Genomic DNA, 23,064 nt, shown 5'->3' on the forward strand with positions numbered 1-23,064 from the left:
AGGAAGAGGCGGATCTAGGCGTAGGCCCATTTGATGAAGGCTTTGTCGAGAGTGACGCCGGTCGGTCGGTCGCGCACGTAGTCGGCGATCACGAGGTCGATGATGGATTTCTTTGAGAGAGATTTGTCTTTGGTTGCTATGGAGAGTATTCTGTATAGCATTTTTGGACTTTGGTTGTAATGTAGGAATCCATAATATAGGAATCACGAAGTTCTCTGTAGAGCTGGACGGGACTGTAGCGTCCAAATGTATTCACCTTTCCGTCTCGGTCGTGAACATTGATTTGGTCCCGCATGGCTGAAGCAAGCGGGTTATTCTTAGAAGAAGCGGATTGAAACCGAACGTTCCTGTTTCAAGTCAGTGCCCACTCGGCCAACCTCCCTAGACTGAGACTTACATTGCCACCGTTGCAATGAGGTCCATTGCGTATGCGCAGCTCAGCTAATTCAAGCTAAATATCTCTCCTACACGAACCCCACCGTCAGCTTCGCAACTGCTATACTTATACGCATAAGAGTGCCTTCCCATTTTTAGATTTATCCCTCAACCTTCCTATGTATGCTTTACACTCTTCAACTACTTGCTGCATCCTCTCCAAGACCACCCTTTCGGCAAACCCTGGCGCGAACAGCGCATGGCTCCTCTTCCATTCCGGGCCATCCACGGTGAACATGCCGTCACCACCCACGATGGTCGTGAAGAAAGGGCTTCAGCATAATCGGCTTGTCGAAGTCGTGCTCAATGCAGAATTGATTTCCAATCAGCGGGTCAGTGATGAGGATCATGGGCATAGAGAAAGGCCAGAGGTAGAACGTCACTGGCTACGAAATCGCACGCTGTACACTTGAAAAGCCAAGTCTAATATACTTCCTTTGGAAATGGCTTGATTATAGGCAGAAATATGGGCAGGTGGCCGAGGTTTGGGTTCCATGGAGGCATTGGCTTATACATTTGAGCAATGGACGACGAACACGAAAGAGTTTAGCTTACCAAGCTTAGTTTTATTCAGCTGCCAGAATACCATTCGTGCATTATATAGCTTCCACAGAACATATGAAACCAGTCCCGCAACGATGCTCCCAGCAAGCTGGCCCAAAAATGTGGACAATTCCATAGTTTGCAACAACGTGTGCAACCATACGGGTAGAAGAAATGCAGCCATCTTGGCCAGAGACAGAATATATCCCTTGAAGAATACGGAACACGGAGTTTTGGTTCCGAAGGGGGCGCGGTAATATACACCTTGCGTACGCTTAGCGCTTCATTTGGTCAGTATGTCAGTGTGCGAGACGCTTTCCCGCCAAGAGAATCCTTTCGCATGACGCTACGCTAATAGTTCAGCTCTCATCTCCTTCAATCGCACCTCGTTCCATTGCAGGGCTGAGCATCGCACTCTCACATGCGCTGGCGGTTCAGACATCTTGATCAAGGCGTGCCTCGCAAACGCCCTCGATCCTTGGTATGCATCCCTTCCCATGCCAATTGACTTAAACCTAGCCAGTGTATCACATCTACCATGACTGCAAATTTGCTGAAAGCTAACGATGATTTTGGACGGCTCTCAACCAAAAGCACCGAAAACGACAGCTTTTCCAGAAGTATTGTCTTCCTGTACGAGGGATTTCTCGAGCATTAAGAGCAAGTGTGATGTACGAATTAAAAGCTCTGATTACCGTCAATGAGTTTCAGCAGAAGTGTGGTATCAGAGCGCCTACCATCATACTCGATTTCGTAACTGACGGGCATGTCTTCTTCATCTGCCCGTACAAGGATAGGTATGTCTCTTCTGAGTTTCCTCTCCCGTACGTTGAGACGTATGCCTGTGTTCTTGTTTGAACTGACCCATAGTACTTTTGGATTGTCGATTTGCTCATCGCCTTCCGCTTCCGACGTTTTCTTGGCAATTGCCTTTCCCTTTTCTTGGCAAACTTCATCCACGATCTCTTCCTTTATATTCACATTATGTCGTTTCGCCGCCGTATCTCTCAACCATTCTCTCCATACCCTGACGACACCGTCCTCTATGCCCACAAAACATGTAAAAAGTCCATTCCTGGGTCCAATTTTGACGAGATTGGTTTGAGCAACTAGCTGTGTGAACAGTTCATGTCCGTCCAGACTCAATATTTGCTTTACAGTATCTCCTTCGAACCCATCCGTCGCGGTGCCGGCAAATGTGCGACTGCCCGGCACGTCGCCTGGTGGTCTCACCCTCCTACCGCCCGTCTCCAGCTCCCGTCGATGTGGTCGAAACCGTGAATAGAAGTTGCGCATCTCGCCCAATCGCGAAGCCAAATGCTTGTCATTCTCTGGAAGCTCATTGTAGCGCTTAAGACCGTAGGTGCCATGGTAGGAGCAGAAGTAGGGCGGCTCGGTAAGCTTCGCAGACGGATGGAAGCATTCGAGGAGCACTGAGTGCGATTCGAGTTCAGATGCTATGACAAGACGGTTGTGGAGGATGCGTAGAACAATAGTATAGATTCGGTGCGAGAGGAGCGCTAGAGGGAGGAGTTGGGGTGTGGTCATCGGCGTGAGGAGGTGTATGAGGAGCTTGGTACGATCAGTAGATGGCAGCAAGGGTGTGAAGAGTGCGGTGTACCTCATTAGGAAGCCTGTAAAGATAGCAATCAGCCATTTTGATGATATGTATCAGTACAATATACTTCACGGTGAGAAGAGAAACAATGACAGCGGTGTGCCAACAGATAGTGATTGAGATACAATGTGTTCGAAGGATGCCGTCATCAGGGTTAAGACAAGCCGAGGCTAGTACCGAATATGGCTAGACCTCAACATACATCGCGATTTCCCGTTCGAGCTTCAACCTTCAATCGTCGTCCGTAGACTCAAAACGCTTCACTTCACTTTTCTCACGCGTCAAAAGGAACACACGTTGGGACCACGCGCGTTGCAAATTCTACAATGCAGCCGGGGAAGATGCAAGGTTTCGTAAATAACAGAGCAGGCAGCCCGTCAAGACCACAATCCGCCAACAGCAACAGACGCATAGTCGCAGCACAAGCAAAGATGCAGATTCCGTCTACAAGTCTACGTGACCACCATGTTCAGCAACACACTGCTGCCCGGCGTCATCCAGGTACTCAGCTCATTTACCAGGCTGATCAGCTGCAGAACGGTCAACGGCGAGAGTCAGGTGAGACTTTCGACGGAAGGCACGATCTTCACGGAACAGATGCCGGCAGCAGCATTGATACGACAATAAACGAGCGCTCCTTGATCGAGGGAGCACAGGGACCACAATCCGAGCAAGGGCCGTACGCTCACGATGCTGGCCTCGGTGAAGACGAGTACCGTTTCGAAGGCCAACAGAGCAGCAGTGAAGAGAGTTCTGAAGATGGTGAAACTGAAGGGGACGAAGCTCAAAATGAAGGCCAGGACCAAGGTCATGACCAGTACCGAAGCGGAGCCCTCGAATCATACCGTGATGAGGCGCATCGAGCCTTAGCAACTAGAGGTTTCTTGGGCGAGGGTGATTCGTACCCAAGCACTACTTCTGGTCCCCCGCATGAGCTTAACCAATGGGGCGTAAAGCATCAACTGCCAATTGACCACATCGAGTCTGGCGATCTGACCGAGTCACATACACAGTATCCCGCCAAGGGTGACACTGCCTATCAAAATCAACCACCACTAGCGCGAGCGAACCCACCGACTACCGGCTCTCAGGCTATGCCGGCGGTCAACATCTGGAAGAAAGGCGAGACTGTTAGGAAGACAGAGCAGCGTGTAAATACGAAACTCAACACGCCCGGAGCAGTCCTTTCATCCAAGGCTGCTCCAGATGTTTCCAGTCAACCGCCGAGCTACAGCCAGGCCACCTTGCAGGCATCTCATCCAGCAAAAGCTGCTCCGAGACAGCAATCACCTGCTCGTGCGAGCCAAATCCCCCACCGCGGCGCTCGACCCTTTTCAATTCCAATGCATGCTCCGGCTAGCAAGCAAGCGCTTGTGTCACCCACTGCTCCTGCATCAGCCCTCCGTTCCGCACATCCTCAGATCCGGATCCCCCCGAAAGAGGAGCCTGTCGCTCACTACCGATCCATTGAACAAGATCCAGTCCATGAATTCGAGGGACCGATTGGCGATTACGACACCCCAGACCTCTTCAACATGAGCTATGACCAGCTGCGAGCCGAAGACTTCGACGCCGAACCACGTGGTCAGGTTCAGGTTCTGTCAGACGAAATGCAGCAGCACGACCTCACTGAACGCTTGGTCCACGTCCAGAAGAATCTCAACGCTGGCGACCAGGAGAAATTCTTTCGCGTCCTGCCCACACGTGAATGGGAGGATGCTGGCGATTGGTTCCTCGAGCAATTTGGTAGTATCATTCATCGTGCGAAAGAGGCTAGGCAGAATAAGAGGAAGCTAGCCAGGGATTTTGAGAACGAAGTGGAGAAGCGATATCGCCATGTAGCAAAGAGGCAGCAAAACGTCGAAACTGCGCTTGGCGAAATGAAGGAGAAGGGCCAGGGTCTCATTCCAAAGAGCCCTAGGGCTTCTAAAGAGCCGGTATTGAAGAAAATACGATCGCGGAAGCGATGAGCATGGAAGAAGAGATGGCAGGATTAGGCATCGAGATGACACACCTCGATTTTTCGCGACATTATATCCACAAATCATGATTACACTCATGCACACTCATCACAGAATCGGTATTACCCGTATGCGATGAGGAAGTGTTGTTCGCAATATAGCACACCATCAGGCATATATTACAGCGCGGTGGGACAAAAAGGATATAGCGTTCTAAAATTTTCACATTAATGAAGATTGAGCTGAATGTGCACCAATACATCATCTGAGGATCTCATGACGATCACATCATGTCTTACCTACTCAACCTGCCGGTCTTGGTAATGTATAACAATTGTATTGCTCCACCATGGTTAATTGTCGTGACGTTCAAATCGCCTTGTGTGCTGTTCCCGGAGCTCTCATCTACTCTCACTTTCGAGTAAAACACTATGCTATCCCATTAGTAATCATATCGGCGATCTCAAAGTTACAACCACCCAAGGATAGTCATGATCACACCACCAACCATACCAGCATTCTCAACCTCACTCGTCACCGCCGCACCAGTGTACTCCACCGCAGTCGAGGTCTTAGCAGGATAATACTCACCGGGCTTGGTTGGCGTGACGGTGACTACAGGAGGATACTTCACAAAGCTTGTGCTCGTCTCATATGCCGTCTCGAATACTGCCGGGGTTACGTGCGCTCGCTGTGTACCCATCCTCTTACTTGCTCTTATGAACATGCGCCCGGGCGGCGTCGGCGACACGTGAGGAATCGCCGTGTACATTGTATGCGGCACACCAACAACCTCAGTGTCTGTCAGCGTATGCACTTCGCACGTCTCGCAGAGCTTCACGACGGGCGTGGATTAGGTGCTCGGTGCATCGGTGGATTTCGCTGTCGTGGTCGTGACCGGTGATGAAATTGGTGGTGGTGTAGGCGGCGTGCACGGATTAGATGGTGCAGATGTAGCAAAGGAGTTTTGAGGTGGGTGAGTCGTAGATGAGGTGAAGAGGGTTTTGGTGTGGAATGTAGGAAGAGGTGATGTAGGTTTCTTCGATAATGTATTCTACCCCGATGATCTTGGGCCTGTGGGGAAAGAAGGCATAATGTAGGGTGAGGGGTATAGGGGCGGTGGATGGGATAGGGAGTGGAGCTAGGCACGCCGTGGTGGTAGGATTTGGATCTAGTGGCGTGTGGGTAACCGTGAGGGTCTCCCTTTGAGATTAGCTTCGCAGCGTAGCTGGAATGATGATACTCCGCATTGTGACTGTTGTGATAATGGCCTGCAGCGCAGCCGGAATGAGGGTAGCCAGTGATGTAGCCGGAGTGAGAATCTTTGCTCGCTGAGTAGTTTGAGTGAGCATAACCTGCAGGACGGGTTGAGCTTTCAGTCGAGTAGCCGCTCGTGAAGCTAAGTGTAGAGTAATGCGCTGATGATCCTTCACAGTAACATGTTGAGATGGTGAACGGGTAAGCAGACGATGAAACAATGTAGCTTTAGTCCCGGTCGATTGGTCAGATGGGGTGTTGGGGCTGCTTCCAAAAGAGATCGAGAGGGTCGATTGAGGCAAGGCAGTGCCGCATAGAGCTGTGCAAGTGGAGTTGAGGAACCACCTTAGGCTCGCAAGTACCGCCTCCGCTCGGAAAATTACTCCCACACTTGCATCTCAGCGAGCAGACATTGCCATTGATAGCATTCCTATCACCGTATTCTTCGCCCAAATTCTGCTCCCAGGTACCATCACCGCATTTCGCCGGTGTAACGCCACGCGACAGGAAGTATGGAAGATCAACACTGCCATTGCCAAACTCTTGTGAGCCCATGAATAGAACGTCATGGGCGGTCGCAAGTGCTCAGAAGCCATTCTTGCCGATAGAGGGAGGGGTAAGACGAGAAAGCTTCGTGCACACTGCAGCTCCAGTCGGAAATTGCGGCATCGTCCAGAGATACCAAGGCAGCGGAGGCTACGAGATGAGCTTTGGCGTAGCAGCCAATATCTCCACGAACCGTAAAGTCACCGATTCTATTAAGCTGACATAATCAGTCTTGAAGAATGTGGAGGAAAGATGCACTTACAGCATCAATCTTAGCGCTCGCAACGCCGGTGTAGTAGTAGAAAGAGAGCATAATAGTCCAGTTAATGATTTTCCACGTGCACCTTTTGCAGAGGCCGCAAAGTTGATAGAGTTGTCAATCAAAATTTGAGGTCCGCCTGCACTGGATTGAAAAGACAGATCATTTCTAAGGATGACTTAGGCGGAATTTTATATCCCGAAAAAGTTTCAGCCGTGACGGGTGATAAGAGGTAAAGTGGTGAGTGCATTGGGGTTCGTGGTATGTTTGCCCTCGCAGCCACAGGCTCATTTCCCATCGATGTAGGTACCGATGAAGATGATATTGCCTGTCACCGCTGGGCTCCACACATCTCGAGTCCTCCAGAAACCTGGTTTGACGGTGCGAACTGTAGCTTGGATCAGGAACGACAATAGCCTTGAACGTAGCAAAGTCTTCGGTGATTAAGGCGGCTCATTCGGCATCAGTGACGGTTTCGACGGAATAGCCCAGCGCAATTGCTTCTTCATACTTCCGATACTGCATACCCGCAAGGAAGAGGAGACCTTCTATCAACTGATGCCATAAATCCCTCAAGGAGGCCATTGACAGAGAATTGCAAAGTGATTAGGGGAGAGGGAGTGGCTGTAAAGCAAAGAGCAATGAAAGAGCGTAGAGCGTCGAGGAAGTGATCAGCGTACGGGAAGGCTTAGACCATGTATCCAAGGTTTAGGAGCATCTTCCGCCGTGTAACAAGGATTACTATGAAAAGGTATCTGCTACGGAGATGGTGGAGATGAGGCACCCTAGGTAGCGTTGTAGTCGCCTACCATAATGTGCATAGTGCTGCCCATGTTTATTGGAAAGTCAGAAATTCCATGGTGTCTGTCTTCTAAAGTGGTTGTTGTTAGTGGCTGTACAATGTGCCCTTGTCTTGAGCAGCAGGCAAACGCGACTTGCGGAGTATGACAAGGCGAGATTTGGGAACACATTGAAAGGAGGTGAATCCGCGATTGATTGAGAAACAACAACACTATATAAAAAGAGAAGAGCGTGTTGAAAGCATAGGTAGAGTCCACTAGTCGAGGAAGCTGTGCGACCATGTTGGTTGAAAGGAAGCGTTGACCCAAATTTTCTTCGCATTCGTGTAGAGCACCGTACGGAATCACATGATCAGTCTGTCCCCGCGGCCGGGGATAGACGTGAGGAAGACAAAGCGCGCGTAGGCTGCCCTGCCTTTCTTGGCGCGGTCTACATCGAAAAGAATCCCAGCTAAGCTCCAGAGCTCCACACTCCACCCGCGACAACTCTACCTCTCCCCGCCCTGCCAATTTCAAACACGGAGCTGAGTGATATCGTCAATCATGGCGGCTCCATCGCAGGCGGAGCTAGACGACCCGCTGTTCAATTTGCGCCTCAGCATCACCTCCAACAATGCGCCTATACTCGCAACGACGCCGGACCCATCGGGGCCCTCAGACACGGTCACAGAATTGTCGCAAGCTACGCACATATCCTTCAACGAGCCCACATTGCACGGCGCTCATCATAAAACCTTCGAATTTAACACACCTACACGTTACGCACCCGCCGAGAAGCCTATCGACCTGCGCAGCATATACTTCGCCTGGCTGAACAAAGATGCGTCAGTCACCGACTACGTCGCTGCGGTACAAAGGCTAAATGAGGACCTGCCGGGTGGTGCTGGTGGCAGTATCGTGAATCTAGGTTTCGCGCACAAGATCGAATTGATCAGCTGGCTAAGCGGAGAGGTGGACACGAGCGACAACATCAAGCCTTTGGAAAGCGGCGCAGCAAGCGCTGCGGCTGGCGATGCTGCAGCGATTGCAGGCGGAAAGGGTGTGCCTGTGCAGCAAGGCGCAACAACAGCAGCGGGACAGAAAATGATGGATGCACGGTTACTACAAATCTACGACGGCGAGCGGAGAATGGGCGACCATAACACCGCCCTGAGAGGAACAAAGCCAATCGTAGGCCCACTCGTACCCCCAAAATCAGAGACACATTACTGACATACCATACTAGGACTTTTCATCCTACCGCAAACTCGCAACCTCCTTCCTCCGCTCCCATCCCTCCACCAACCTAAAGAAGGAATCCATCCCGCAAAGCCTCCCGACCAACATGAAAAAGCCCGCCCGCCGCATCGAACAACCCATTATCCTACTTTCTCCCTCCGCCTCCTCCCTCCTGCGCATGTCAAACGTAAAGTCTTTTCTCGAAGAAGGCGTCTTCATCCCTCCGTCTGCCCTCGACTCCTCCTCCAATGCGACCTCCAACCTCCTCCAAATGACGCGCGTCCTCCCATCCATCGATCCCCGCGTTGCCTTCCGCTTCATCCTCGTCGACGGCACAGCCATGTTCAAGCCGAACTATTGGTCACGCGTCGTGGCTGTATTTACTACCGGTCAAAGCTGGCAGTTCAAGAGCTACAAGTATCCGAATCCGATTGAGCTGTTCACCCACTACCCCGGTTTCTACGTGGGGTATGGGGGCGAGGATGAGCCGGAGAATGTGAAGGCGTGGGGTAGGGGCATCACGAGTGTGCAGGTAGATAAATGGACAGGGAGTGAGAAGGGAAGGTGGAGGGATAGGGAGTTGGTTGAGAGGATCTGGGTAAGGATCGAGGAGGGGATGAGGAGGAATGGGTGGACGAAGGATGGGCCGGGACTGCAAGGGCAAGTGAGGTAGGGCTTCAGACCTGCAGAGAGAGGTCGCTTCGTGTATCAGTAGGGCCGGGCTTCTCGCACAAGAGCGCGGCGTTTTAGGTTGGCATTCGACGGAGTCTGGTCAACCCATCCTTGTGACCATGGGATATTTTTGTATCATATACCACAATAGCAGGACCAAGATCAAATAGGGGAATACCCAAGTCGAACAGGAAATTTGATTGAACGTATTGAAAGAGGACCATTCCACGGTTAGGGTCCCAGCCATATTACTGCAAACACAGCGCATCGCTATAAAGACGCAGATACCATCCATATGTTTCCTTTTACCTTCCCGATCTCTCCCGATCGTAACTCGTAGGCAAGAAGATAAGGATCGACTACCACTCCAACGGCTCTCCAACGACCTCACCACGGTTCGTCTTCGGCACAGCAGCGGCCTCAATCTTCACTGGCCCCTTGCGGTGTCTCGCCAGGTAGCCGCTGCCATCCAACCACGGCCACTCCCTCGTCCGCTTAGTCTCGTGTCTTTCAATGTGCTCCACGCTGCCCATAGTCAAACCAATGTCGTCCAGCCCATTAATCAGGCAGTGTTTCCTGAATTCCTCGACGTCGAACTTTGACAACTCGTTGCCATCCGCATCGCGGATTACATGGTTCGGCAGGTCGACCTCGAGCTCCTTGCCGGACTTAGCGACCTCTGCGATCTTCTCGAGGGTGGCCTGGTCGGAAATGCGGATGGGCAGCATGCCGTTCTTGAACGTGTTGTTGAAGAAAATGTCGCCATATGATGGGGCAATGATGCACTTGATGCCGAAGTCGAGCAGCGCCCAAGGCGCGTGTTCCCTCGAACTACCGCATCCGAAGTTGGGTCCTGTGCAGACGAGGATCTTGGATTGGCGAAACGGCTCCTGGTTGAGGACAAAGTTCTTGTTTTCGACGTCGCTGCCGGCCTCGTAGCGCCAGGCGTGAAAGAGCGCGGAGCCGAGACCGGACCGCTTGATGGTCTTGAGGAACTGCTTAGGGATGATAGCGTCGGTGTCGATATTGGCGATGTCCATGGGTGCGGCGTATCCGCGGAGGGTCTCGAACTTGGGCATGCCTGCTGAGGCGCCCTTGGTGGAGGTGGAGGAGGGGTGGGAGACAGAGTCGGCGGGCAGGTCCATGATTTGGTCAAGATCTTCGTCTGAGGTGGGATCTTCGATGTGTGCGTCGCCCTGAACTTCGACTTTCGGGGAACCCTTTGCGGCGGACATGGATGGCGGCGCGAGTTTACGGACGTCAGCGAGGTTCCCAACGACGGCAGCTGCGGCAGCCATGACCGGGGACATGAGATGTGTGCGGCCTCCTGCACCCTGTCGTCCTTCGAAATTTCGATTTGACGTTGAGGCACAGCGCTCACCAGGGGAGAGAATATCGGGGTTCATGCCTAGGCACATGGAGCAGCCTGCTTCTCTCCAGTCGAAACCTGCATCGATGAAGATCTTGTCGAGACCCTCAGCTTCGGCTTGCTTCTTGACGAGACCAGATCCGGGAACAATCATAGCATGTTTGATATTTGAAGCAACCTTCTTGCCTTGTACAACACGTGCCGCCGCGCGCAGATCCTCGATACGGGCGTTTGTGCATGAACCGATGAAGACCTTGTCCACAGCGATCTCTTGCATAGGAACTCCAGCCGTCAGACCCATGTACTCAAGCGCACGTATACAGGCGTTTTTCTTGACTTCATCCTGGAAATCATCTGGGCTGGGGACCTTGCCGGTGATCGGGACGACATCTTGAGGAGAAGTGCCCCATGAGACGGTGGGCGCAATGTCCTTGCAGTCAATGAATACCTCGTGGTCCCACTTCGCGTCGGGGTCCGAGTTTAATGTGAGCCAGTAGTTGACGGCCTTCTTCCATTCCGGGCTGTCGACCTTGGGTGCAAGCGGACGTCCCTTCAGGTAGTCGATGGTAGTCTGATCCGGTGCAATCATGCCCGCACGTGCACCAGCCTCAATCGACATGTTACATATCGACATACGCGCCTCCATGCTAAGACTTCGGATGGCGGATCCGCAGAACTCGATGGTACAGCCGGTGCCGCCGGCCGTTCCGATGACTCCTATTACGTGCAGGATGATATCCTTGCTGCTGACACCAGGTGCTAGCTCTCCGTCAACCTGCACCTTCATGTTCTTACTCCGCCGAGTGATGAGCGTCTGCGTGGCCAGAACGTGCTCGACCTCACTTGTGCCGATGCCCTGCGCGATGGAGCCAAAGGCGCCATGGGTGGATGTGTGGCTGTCGCCGCACACGACAGTGGTGCCGGGCAGCGTGAAGCCCTGCTCAGGGCCGATAATGTGTACGATGCCCTGTCGTTTGTCGTCCAGGCCAAAATATGTGAGGTCGAATGCCTTGACGTTGTCCTCGAGGGTCATGCACTGAGTCCGCGAGTCGGCCTCGTCGATGAATTTCTCGGTTGTGGTGAGGGATTTTCGCGAGACTGTGGGGATGTTCTGCGCATGTTAGCGAGATTTGGAAGAGGCGCTGGAAGGCGGCCTACGTGGTCTACGGTTGCGAGTGTGCAATCCGGTCTTCGCACTCTGCGGCCGGCGTTTCGGAGGCCTTCGAATGCTTGCTGGCAGATTATCAGTACGATCTTCACATTTGGCGCCACTTGGGGAAAATCATACTGGCGACGTCACTTCGTGCACCAGATGCCTGTCTTTAAGACGTCAGCAAGGGCATGAGTGTGTACGGCGACAGACGTACCAATGTATAGCAGGATCGTGCCATCCTCCTTCTCGTCGACAATGTGGTCCTCGAAGACCTTGTCGTACAAGGTCCGTGGTGGTCTCACAGCAGACGGCATGTTGGCAGGCGCTCTTTGTGCTACAGATACAGCGAGGGCGACGATGGTGGTGTGTCTGAGGGACAGCGGCGAAGAGGAGAGAGCAGAGAAGACGGGTCAAGCGGCGGAAGCGTCGTCCTCGCAAGTGAGGAGGAGCTGTGGCACTCAAATAGCGGACTACACCAGAACGCTCAGGGCCGATTCTCGGAGCGCATATCACGGTCGCGCTCGTCGGCTAAGGCGTAGCTGTGGCGGGGTTCGCAGGCGCTCATGTAAGAAGTGGCGGCCATTGCGATTGCGGCCCATGGCCAGTGGTGAAGGTCGGCACTGATGACGTTCGAACGCGCTCTCGTTCGCCGAGACGAGCCCCGCCTGGCCCCGCGCTTAAGCCAGTTTTTCCGCCGCCACACGCGCCTGTCAGCACACAACGCGCGCCCTCCGATTGGCACCGCCGCTGCTCGGATGCTCTGGATCGGTCGGTCCCGCCTACGGTCCGAAACGCATCGATGCATTCCTATCCTACACAGTACACTTGCCGATCCGTCGCCGGCCTGCACTGCCAGTCTGCTACCAATTGTCTGCTGTGAATACAAGTAGCGCCATGCGGTGCCGTACAAGTAGTCCCAGTACCCCGATTGCTGTCTGAAACGCCAATAGACCCAACGCAAGGCGGTCCTCCCGCATCGGCCCAAACCACACCAGCCACAGGTTGATGAGCGTGAAATTGGACGACGACACCACCTGCCCGTTTTCGTCTGTTTCCACGTCGAGCAGCCGAAGTCGGTGCAGTAGCTTCAGGCTCTCCGCGACCGGGCGCGCAAGAGGCTTCTTGAACTCGACGCGCGAGCATTCGAGAAGTCCGGTCCGTGCATTGAAGCGCGGAAGCCGATGTCGGGGACATGGTACAATATGGAACAGCTGCGGAGCCGAGTAAATAAAGTTGAACCCTTGCGGCAACAGCAGCAGGATCAATGTCTTGCTGAAGTGACCCAGGATGCCGTCCACGGCGAAGACCATTCCTGCAAAGTAGCAGTACGTGTCCCCGACGAATACCTTGGCCGGGAACCAGTTGTGCTTCAGAAGCGCAACTGACACTCCAATGAACGGCAACAAGAGATAGAGGGAAAACAAGTGTGAGTCTGTGGCAGGGTGCGGATACGCTGTGAAGGGCGACAGGTACAGTACGTCGTTGGCCACAATCAGCACGGCAATAACCAGTGACTGGGCCACCTCGATGCCGTTGATGCCAGCAAGAATGTTGATACTGTTCGAGGAGAAGATGGAGAGCAGTGCCATGTATGCGTAGTACAGCCAGCCTGCAATTGTTAGCACCGTCCCACAGCCATCAACTGTCACGCACCAAGATCGAACAGCTCTCCGAGATAGCGTCTTAGTGGTATCGGGACCACCATCTGAGTGACACCAAAGTCCACAAAGTAGACGATGAGCATGGGGATAGCAGCGACGGCCGGGATAAACACCTTATGCCGCCATCTGATGTCGAACAGGTCATCGCCGATGCCCAAGAGAACGATGGTCTGCAACGAAAGAATGGCGGATAGATACGACGCGAGCTGGATCACCGTCAGCCGGTGGGCGATGGATACGGGGCGGGGCGTGGTACTTTGTTGTGAGGGAATCGGTGCAGTAGCCTCCCCGTCTCGACCTCTTCTAGCTCTTTTATGACATCGCGATTACCGCCGCCTGACGTTGCCACGACGATGTCTTTGTAGAAGGGCCACGGGATGAAGGTTATTATCGTGAAGAGATAGACCATGGCGCACACGGCGCCCATGGTTTCCGGGCTGGGTCATGTGAGCAGCGTTTCTCCAGGGCTATTCGGGGGCAGCGGTTGGTGGTCGTACATGTCGGTCTGTTTGAGTTTGCACAGATCCTTGCCTTTGAACCCCCGGCGTATAAAGGCATTCCCGAGCCATCGTATGAGTGCATAGCAGGAGGCGAACGCGAGGCAGCTAAAAGCAATCGATGCGATCAGAGGCTCGCCTTCGCCCGTGAAAGTGTTCAACAGCACGCCCACGGCCGCCAAGGAGAGAGAGAGCAGCGAATAGGCCTCGGTCGAACTGAGGGCAGTCGACATAGCGACCAGTAAGCAGTATACACAGAAAAAAACAAACAGCGTCTCGCGGCACAGACTGGCAAGTTTTGCAGAGTTCGGGCGGCGCGTCGTTGTCGTCGAAGCCACCTTTGCTGAGGCTCTACGCTTCGTCAGCTCCACCTAAACCCAAAACGAGCTGCCGCCGCGCCCGCTTCGAGCAAGCAAGATGGACCAACACGCGACCACCGAGCACGATCCCATCCAGCTCTCGCTAGACGCAGTGACGCGTAGACTCCACCGCCCGGCTTTCCTGTCCAACCTGACGCCGTCGCGCCTGCCGTCGTGCGCAGCATCAGATTCCAGCGTGTCGCCCGGCGAGGCCCCAAACGCCCCACACCACGCCGAGGCACGGTCCCATCACCGCGGCCATTCTCATCTGAACATCGTCACGCTGGATGGTGCTGTAGAAGAAGCCGACTTGGTGTGGCCGCTGCTACAAGAGCCCTCTGCTGACGGAAGTGCTTCCGCCATTGACGCAAACGTGCAGCACCGCCTCCAGACTGCATTTTGCGCTGCCAGAGACGCCTACTCCAACATGGCATCCGCCGGCTTTCAGACGTTTGCCCATGGCCATCAGGACCTGGTGCTCGCCGTCGATTTCAACTATTTTGGTACGCGCATGGTGACCGCCGGCTCAGATCACCGGCTCAAAGTCTGGGATAAGAAAGAAGACTCCTGGTCGCTTGTGGAGAGCTGGAAGGCGCACGATGCTGAGATTGTCGATGTAAGTGGTACCACATCTACCTACCCCTGGCTGGAACCCCGGCAGCTGCACAGCCGTTTTGCCACACCTTATCGTGGCATTCGCCATGGCGTAGCCTACTGTGTTACCCTGAAAATCGGCAATCCAGAGTATTGGCCCTGTGTACAACGCTCGCTACAAGTACCATGCACCTTTTCCCGTCTGACGCCGCCTAGGTCAAATGGAATGGCCCTTTCATGGGTGAGGTAGTCGGCAGCATTGGAGAAGACGGCCGCTGCAAGCTCTGGCAAGAGGATGTAACCGAAGTACCCATGTCGGGCAATCGCTTCAAGCTCATCACGAACCTCGCATCACAGACTAACGCCCCTTTCATGTCCTTGGATTTCAAGAACATCATGCAAGAAACCTGGCTTGCACTCATCACCCGGGATGGTCTGCTTCTCGTCTACGAGCCCACTGACCAGAGCAATCTCAATGAATGGGGCATCATAGCCGAGACCTGGGTGTGTGGAAACAATCCTCCTGAGCGCCAAGAAGAGGTCGGCTTCAAGGTTGCTTTTCACAAGGAAAAGCTTCCCTGCTGGACGGCCATATTGGCAGGTTTGGATCGCAAGTCCCTTGGCCTAGCCGTGGCGGCGATGAATAAGGTCCTCGTCTTCAGAACTGACAAAACCAAGCGTTTCTTCAAAGTCGCAGAGCTTGAAGGTGCGAGACAGATCGTACGAGACGTGGCCTGGGCGAATGGGTCCATGAGGGGTTATGATGTCCTTGCAACCGCTAGTAAGGATGGCGCTATACGCATCTATGAGCTGTCCACGCCTCGTTCCGATAAAGCCTCCACTACCGGGCCATTGACTGCGACTGCCGTAGACACCTTTTCATCCCCACAAATGAGCAAGTCTCGGGCCCCTTCTGGAATCGGAGCAGGTTTAGCTGGCGCATCAAAAGGCTCAGAGCCAGCTCAGGACTACGAGCAGGGCCCTGGCCGTATCACGCAGGCAGTGAAGCTTGTAGACGAACTCAACAGTCACCAAGGTGCCGTTTGGCGGGTTGCTTTCTCACAGATGGGTGGGTTGTGAACTTTCATGCATACATAGGGGTTTTGACATGACATAGGTGATCTTCTTGTATCAACGGGAGACGACGCTGCGATCCGCACCTGGAAAAAAGCCGTCAACGGACATTGGCTTGAGTACTCAGAGATCGGAACGTCAGGCGACATTTAATTCTTCGAGGACACTGCGTGTCCTCTTTTCCTATGAGCGGCGACACATCGGGGTAGGCTTTTGAATATTTACGGGCTCAGGCATACTGGCGTGTCGTTTTTGAGCTTGACCACGACTTCCACCCTGCGTTGGAGTCGCATCACGATAGATACCCTCTGACCATTGTCGGACATCCGACTGTTTCCACATAACCCTTTGGAAAATGTACTTTCAAGCCTAGGTCAGGATCGATGACGGGATATGGACCACTTAGTCCAAACTTACGATGCTCGCGACGAAGTTCAGACTCGCTACTACTATTGCGGCTGTGCATAAGAGATAGTTATTGGGTGGCTTTTTTTACTGGCCTGGACAGTCAAAAGCACCGCTTAAGGACGTAGCTGGCCGATTTCAAGACATGATATGCGCTTTGCGTCACTCCACATTCCTCCACTCCACCCCGTCACTATGTCAGCCACACACATTCCAACCATCCACGTACGTTACCAATCTGACTGAAATGCTATTATATTGTAGCTGTCTCCTGATGCTGCATAGGATTATCTCTCGTATAATCCTCGCTCTCTGTTCATCAATAGACGATATGCCTTTCTTCGGCCGCCGGCAGGCTCCTGTGAAAGAAGAGATGATAACTGCACAATCCTCCAACCCGCAAAGCACACGTATCCTTCCCGGTAAGGTCTACATATCAAGCTATCGTACCCCCGCAACGCTCGAAGAAGCCCTATCGCTCACCCCCACACCGCCGCTTACACCGCCACGTCACTCGCACAGCAAGACCAGCTCCGCTACCTCCAACGGATCTAGACATCCGCTCGACCGTTCGCAGTCTTCGGAATACTTTCTCGAGATCAAAAGGAGCCCCGCACCGAAAGCACCCATAAGTAGGAAGTCAGCATGGGGACGGACCATTCGCACCGAGGCACCGGGAGAGGATGCGTTTGAAAGCGATGCCTTCGCAGTGGAAATGCCCACGACTCGAGAACCCATTTTCGATATCCCCAAGGAAGCGTCTGTCTTCAGAGCTAAGATCCCATCTCCGTCAAAGGCGCAGGTTGATGCATACCAGACGTACAAGCAAAAGGCCCAGCAGGTCCGCGAGCGTAACAACAACGAGGGAGTGAAGGTGCCTAGTAAGATCGTGTCCTATGATTACGCCTACTCCACCAAGAAGGGACAGTCTGAGACTGCGCCATTGCATGTAGATTTGACACCACCGAACAGTCCGCCACAGTTGTCGCCCGCGGGTTCTTTCCCAGCCAGCCCGCCGATCGCGCAGCATGCATGGGCGACATCAGCGGCCGCACAGCAACCGCGCAAGCAGCACCTATTCGGCTCGCATGTCCAAGGTCCACGCTCAATCAGCGACACGAACAGCTTCTCTTTCGCAAAGGAGCCTGCAAGCTTGGGTAGTAACACGTCCTCATCATTGCACCCACGTTTTCAACACGGCGACTCCGTCACAGGTACCTTGCATTCTCGGTCTGGCAGCCCGCCTAAGATCAAAGTACGCATCGTACCCAAGACGACCGCTCCTCAGCCTCCACCCCATGCTCCGACGCACAATGGCCTCCCGCAGAAAGAGACCTGGTGGGCGCTCTACAACCGGTCGCCGCAAACCTTGGCCGCTGAGAGCTCGCCCCCCAGCTCCCCCGAGAAGAACATGCGCTTTGCGTATACCACGGGCGCAAGCGAGCAGTTCAAGACCACAAACGACGCCGTCATTGGCTACACCACCAACTCGAGCAAGGGTACACCGGCGCTAGAACCGGCTAAAAGAACGTTCGCCGAAATACTGAAGGACCGGGAGAAGAAGAAGGTCGAGCAAAAGCGAACGCTGGCAAGCCGCTGGGCTTGGCTGCGTCCCGCAGGCCCGCGAATTGCAAAACCAGCGCCTTCTGCTATTCCCACGCCTACACCAAGGCTAACATCCGAATACCTCGATCCGTTCGTGAAGCACGCGACTCCACCGCCCACAACTCCCGCGACCTCGCGCCCAGCGTCTCCGCAGAAGATCGCCGGTACTACTCCTCCAGCGGTGGGGCCAACGCCCAAGATCAAGTTCGATTCGGGGTTTGCTCAGATCACGAGCTTCTTCAGTCTGATTGTGAAGGTGTGTTTGGTCCTCTATGCGTTGATAGCGGTATATTTTGTTCTGGACGCCGTTCGGGAGGCAGTTCACGCTGTGGGGGCACCATTCCGGCTGGCCAAAGTCGGAGGCAGGTATGCTTGGGTCGGGGTGTTGTGGGCTGCAAGGTGGACAGCGAAGGGGTGGGACAAATGGGTGTTCAATTCGCGCTGAAGGGAGGTTGGAAGAGTTTGGCGAAGAGGTGGTGGTAGGTCGGGTCTAGAGAAAGGGGTGTTAGGCTGATACAAACAAATGGATGAATTAATGTTATGGCTCTGTTAACTGGCTTTATATTACTTGAACCCGATGAATTTTCAAGTTACAGCAACAGCACTTGAGTGTGCTCATATTCATAACGCTCCTTGAATAACGCGTAATTTTCATTCCAATACGTGTCCAGCTTTCAGTCTCACTGCGTGTACGTATGGCGGCGTGGTTGATAGCAGCATAGCTAGGACTTCCGCTAGTATGCGATAGTGGGCGAAGTATGAGCCCAAAACAGATTACTAGCAATCTCCCGATACATAGATGGCAATCGGTGATTTTCACACTAGTCCAAATAGTCCGAAAGTCGATTGGAGAAATTACGTCCTATTCGTGAACACATGACACGTCTGTTCACTGAAAAGGCAGTCAGCCTCTAGCCTCCCATCGCTCTTGTGATCGAGCTTCAATTAAGACTGTGACTTAACAAGCTACAAAAGACAAAGTCTGATCCCCGCTTTGCCATCTAGTGGCGTTTCGCGGATCTTGTTTTACCTCCATGCGCGACTTGCCTCTGAGTGTTCTGTCTGTGATTGTTCACCTAATGCCGTAGGCACTACCTATGTCCTTAGCCCAGAATATTCGACACTTCAGGGGGCAATCCTAAGGAAGCTAATCATCTTATGTCTAAGGAACCGCAAGGGAGTGAGCACTGGAAGCTTGTTGCAGTCCTCATCATTGAGTCGACCATAGGCTGGCAGACTTCGTGCAGACATGCCCTCGCACAGAGCGTCCTCCCATGCATAGGCCCTCAGACAAGATCAGAAAAAGTTCAATACAGCACAATGGTCGAAAAAGACCTATGTTACATACCCTAAGTTCTTATGGAGTCGACGAGAGCCCCACTTTCGTGTCAGGACAGCTCAAGTCATCAGCCCATTATACAATCATGATCCTCCACTCTTGTAATACCACCCCGCTGTCTCGAGACCAGCCTCCTCGAACTGCTCGCTCCTTCGCTGATGACCCTTGTAGTACCAACCGGCCGTTTCTATGATCTCTTCTCCAACAGCCTCATCTCGTCGTTCCTGGCCCTTGTAATACCAGCTCGCCGGGTTCACAGCTCCTGTCTCCTCGCTTCGTCGCTGATGTACTTTGTAGTACCAATGCGATGCAGGGATCTCCTCGTCCTCAGACCGTCGCTGATGTTCCTTGTCACACTTCCCTAGCAGCATGTCCACTTGATCTGAGATATCGTGGAAAGGGAACTGTGTTCGGTTGCCCGCTGTACCCTGTCCGCCGAGACCCGAATCGCCGAAGTACGCGAAGATTTGGTAGATGCCGTCACCGATCTGGACGGGTGCTACGAGGACAGTTCCGGGGTCGAGCTATGAGCACAGTTAGCAATCTACCACCATGGGTCAATGTCACCATCCTCAATGCCATCTTCAAGACGGAAACCTTGTGCAGTTTCATAACAGAAAGGTGAAGAGGTTGCTCACCTGAGGTAGCGGCACAGTACCCTTGTACTTCGCGCTCTTCCACCCGTCCTTCGACTCGAACACGCTCACGCCCGCAGCGCTATGCGCAACGAGCAAGACCTTGTTTCCGTACTTGAGTGGCAGGTATATAGCATCGCTAGGGGCAAAGGTGTGGTTTCTGCTCACAGGCACAACAGTCGGGACGCCCTTCTCAGCGCGGGTGTCGAACTTCCACAGCTCGCCGCTTTCGTCGCCGTAGGCCAGTAAATCCCATCCAACAGTCGCAATACCGGTCAAGCCCTTATTGGTGCTATTGATGGTAGCGGGGAGATACCACGGCGTAACCCTCTTCCCGTCTTTAGACACCTTAGTAAGTGTGCCAGGGAACGAGCCAACGACGAATGTGTTACCAGCGGGATCGTAATCGACGTCCTGGAAGCCGCCATATTTCCCCTGCGAGGTAGCAGTGAGGTTCACACGGTAGACCTCCTTCTTCTGTTTCGCATCGTACGAGATAAGCCAGCGATCACCAGCGATGTTCGCGCCGTTGGTGGGGAACTCCAAAGGCCCGTTTGCGACAATGGATACGCGGCCGGTGCGCGTTTCTACGCCGACGCCCCCCATGTTGAGCAGTGGGTTGTGAGAGATACCCGGGAAGTCGACGACTTCATGGTGCTGGGTGTAAGGATCGTAGATGCCGAGCGAGGCGTTCCAGAGCTGGCCGATGTAGAGCTTGCCGGTCTTGAAGTCGAAGTCTGCGTTCTCGGGGTAGAGTTGGTATTGATTGATTGTAAAGTCGCCCTGAAAAGGTGGTCGACGACTAGAATGGGATCCGGGGTGAGCAGTGACAGCTGTGGCCGCTAGTATCAATGCACTCATGGTAAGGTGCATGTTGGATGTTAGCAAGTTCACCCTCTCAAGCGGTGAATTGTAGCTAATGCGGAATCTATTACTCTTATACGGGGTCGCTCATTACGAATGATGTGATCGATGTAGGCTATGCGGAGCATGTCAGCATGTGGGATTGATCTCGGGATTAATCCTTGGCACCTTACATAGAGCCACAGACTTATGCGCGTATCTTTGGCTAGACAATAATTCTCCGACATGCTCTTCTCTTTACGTCTGTCGTGGTAGGACGTCCGGACATGAAAGTTGCGTCGGTCAAGAGAAACCAACAAACGCCTCCTAAGCCAAGCTCTTGATGGTATACGTAAGTTGCTTGCGTTACCCTAGAGCAAAACGTATCATTCAAGGCGGCGAGTAACGCTGTCATGGAATTTGCATGTTGCATACTCAGACGTCGGGCCAAGCAATGTTATCCTCGGGCCAAGCCTCGGCCCGTCCAGCGCGGTGTACACTACCGGTAGCGCAGATCGACTACGTGGCTATCGCTAGGTTAAATCTCCGGATGCATCCACTTTATTTTCTGACATCTCATCAGCGCATCTGTTGTACGTTATGAAAAGCCATGCCTGTTCATGCTTTTCCATTGATCTAGCCACTTACTGCAATAACCTTTCCCAGCACGGACTTCGGTGACTGATGATAAATCTTCACAGTGTCTCGGTACTAATGGGTGGCGAAGTAGCGAGCTGTCAGTGACAGAACATGAGACGGACGGACTTGGGGATTAAGGATGGGGGAAAGCAATCGATGCAAATTATGAAAGTGCGGCATAGTAACAGTACCCCGGATGAACAATGCTAGAGATATCAAAGGTCTCAAGGCTCACCGTCTTGTTTTAAACCTTCTTGAACGCCAAAAACAATACCTCCAAGCATCCTTTCAATGCACTGTGCTATGCTGTACTCATTCGCAGGCTATGCAGACATGCATACTTTTGAAAGAACAACCTTCTCCTCAGCGTCCTCTAAAACACCTGCATCTCCTAGGAGCCAACGGGCTTGGGATGCGGTTTGGTGTCCTCGGCCCACTTAGGTTCCTTTCCAAGGGCGTTCCACAATTCCAGGCGCTCCCAGAGTAGCTGATCAGACCAGCTCTTGACCTCTGCAGAAAGTATCTTCTTGGTGACCCATGTGAACTCGCCGAGATCTATTTCCCCCTTGTGTTTGCGTTCATACTCGACCATCTGTGAGATGAGTTCTACCTTGTCCACGTCGTGCACGAACTTGCTCTCTAGCGTTTCGCTGTCCTCGTACTCCTGCCAGATCGCCCTCACTTGCTGGCCGTTGATTCCGCCGTTGAATCTGCCTAGCAGGTTTGTACAAATGTAGTCCATGGTCTCTGACTCGCGCCTGCTCTTCTCGGCCTTGGATACGTTGTCGACGGGAGTGATGTCTCCGACAAGAGATTCGGCCATGTCGTGTATTAGCGCCATGCGGGTACACTTGGCGATGTCGAGCTTCGAAGTTAGCGAGGCGGGTGCCATCATGGTGATCAAGGACATGCGATACATGTGGTCAGAGATGGACTCGCAGTTCTCGATACCGAAACGACGCCATCCTGCGCGTTTGGTTGTCTTGAGGCGCTCGAGGATGTGAAAGAAGGGGATGGGGGAGTTGGCGTTCTCGGTGTAGCGTAGCTTCTCATCGGATAGCACTGAGGACATGTTAGCTCGAGCACCAGACTGTATGTTTGCAGAAACATTGTGGCTCGTGACTCAGCCAGAACTGATGTCAAATCAAGACTTGGTTTGATTCTACGTGTAGGGCTAAAGAAGGTGTCGCATACGGACAGCGCTCCCTGTTCACGACATACCACTCTCTACCGACCAGCGGTCTTCATTCTCCATTCCCTCCTTGTTCAGCTTGCCAGCATCGGGCTCAGAGAAGCCATTGGTTTGCGTGCTCTCGTCGGCGGTTCTGGGCCTGCCTTCGGTGGTGCCGTTGGCCTTGCTATTGGTCTGCGGGGCGGCAGATGATGTCGTCATGGCTCTTGCGAGTGTAGTCGGAAGTCGTTCGACGAGTGAGGGAGAAGCAGGAGAGCGAAGGCGCGTGTAGGAAAAGTTTCGGCCGGGTAGTAGAGGGAGAGACTGTGCAAAGCCTGGGAACGCAGCTCGACCCAACCAAGGCAAATGTGATGACGGCGCCTGAGGCGTGTTGACAATCGATAACGGGCG

General features: G+C 53.3%; 9 protein-coding genes across 9 annotated transcripts; 4 read left to right on the forward strand and 5 right to left on the reverse strand.

Annotated features, from left to right (window-relative positions):
- Nucleotides 1-1,656: 1,656 nt before the first annotated feature.
- Nucleotides 1,657-2,604, reverse strand: N0V89_000736 (uncharacterized protein; the record flags this gene model as incomplete). The annotated part of the gene is made up of 1 exon (XM_056209556.1): nt 1,657-2,604. The coding sequence occupies one exon, from the start codon at nt 2,602-2,604 to the stop codon at nt 1,657-1,659; it is 948 nt and encodes a 315-aa protein (XP_056076378.1).
- Nucleotides 2,605-3,027: 423 nt separating this feature from the next.
- On the forward strand, nt 3,028-4,566 carry N0V89_000737 (uncharacterized protein; the record flags this gene model as incomplete). The annotated part of the gene is made up of 1 exon (XM_056209557.1): nt 3,028-4,566. The coding sequence occupies one exon, from the start codon at nt 3,028-3,030 to the stop codon at nt 4,564-4,566; it is 1,539 nt and encodes a 512-aa protein (XP_056076379.1).
- Nucleotides 4,567-7,962: 3,396 nt separating this feature from the next.
- On the forward strand, nt 7,963-9,310 carry CDC73 (accessory factor associated with RNA polymerase II; the record flags this gene model as incomplete). The annotated part of the gene is made up of 2 exons (XM_056209558.1): nt 7,963-8,589; nt 8,645-9,310. 2 exons carry the CDS (start codon nt 7,963-7,965, stop codon nt 9,308-9,310), a joined length of 1,293 nt encoding a protein of 430 aa, XP_056076380.1.
- Nucleotides 9,311-9,668: 358 nt separating this feature from the next.
- Nucleotides 9,669-12,145, reverse strand: LEU1 (3-isopropylmalate dehydratase; the record flags this gene model as incomplete). Its single annotated transcript, XM_056209559.1, has 4 exons — nt 9,669-11,789; nt 11,837-11,911; nt 11,967-11,998; nt 12,046-12,145. 4 exons carry the CDS (start codon nt 12,143-12,145, stop codon nt 9,669-9,671), a joined length of 2,328 nt encoding a protein of 775 aa, XP_056076381.1.
- Nucleotides 12,146-12,691: 546 nt separating this feature from the next.
- On the reverse strand, nt 12,692-14,222 carry ALG7 (tunicamycin resistance protein; the record flags this gene model as incomplete). The annotated part of the gene is made up of 4 exons (XM_056209560.1): nt 12,692-13,440; nt 13,485-13,698; nt 13,749-13,929; nt 13,990-14,222. The coding sequence occupies 4 exons, from the start codon at nt 14,220-14,222 to the stop codon at nt 12,692-12,694; spliced, it is 1,377 nt and encodes a 458-aa protein (XP_056076382.1).
- Nucleotides 14,223-14,406: 184 nt separating this feature from the next.
- N0V89_000741 (uncharacterized protein) lies at nt 14,407-16,169 on the forward strand (the record flags this gene model as incomplete). The annotated part of the gene is made up of 3 exons (XM_056209561.1): nt 14,407-14,964; nt 15,159-16,011; nt 16,060-16,169. 3 exons carry the CDS (start codon nt 14,407-14,409, stop codon nt 16,167-16,169), a joined length of 1,521 nt encoding a protein of 506 aa, XP_056076383.1.
- Nucleotides 16,170-16,752: 583 nt separating this feature from the next.
- Nucleotides 16,753-18,471, forward strand: N0V89_000742 (uncharacterized protein; the record flags this gene model as incomplete). The annotated part of the gene is made up of 1 exon (XM_056209562.1): nt 16,753-18,471. One exon carries the CDS (start codon nt 16,753-16,755, stop codon nt 18,469-18,471), a length of 1,719 nt encoding a protein of 572 aa, XP_056076384.1.
- A 977-nt stretch (nt 18,472-19,448) lies between these two features.
- On the reverse strand, nt 19,449-20,873 carry N0V89_000743 (uncharacterized protein; the record flags this gene model as incomplete). The annotated part of the gene is made up of 2 exons (XM_056209563.1): nt 19,449-19,889; nt 20,004-20,873. The coding sequence occupies 2 exons, from the start codon at nt 20,871-20,873 to the stop codon at nt 19,449-19,451; spliced, it is 1,311 nt and encodes a 436-aa protein (XP_056076385.1).
- Nucleotides 20,874-21,873: 1,000 nt separating this feature from the next.
- N0V89_000744 (uncharacterized protein) lies at nt 21,874-22,875 on the reverse strand (the record flags this gene model as incomplete). Its single annotated transcript, XM_056209564.1, has 2 exons — nt 21,874-22,544; nt 22,704-22,875. 2 exons carry the CDS (start codon nt 22,873-22,875, stop codon nt 21,874-21,876), a joined length of 843 nt encoding a protein of 280 aa, XP_056076386.1.
- Nucleotides 22,876-23,064: the final 189 nt, after the last annotated feature.

The sequence above is a fragment of the Didymosphaeria variabile genome, assembly GCF_027946475.1.
Source record: "Didymosphaeria variabile strain IMI 356815 chromosome Unknown scaffold_1, whole genome shotgun sequence".
Taxonomy (NCBI): domain Eukaryota; kingdom Fungi; phylum Ascomycota; class Dothideomycetes; order Pleosporales; family Didymosphaeriaceae; genus Didymosphaeria; species Didymosphaeria variabile.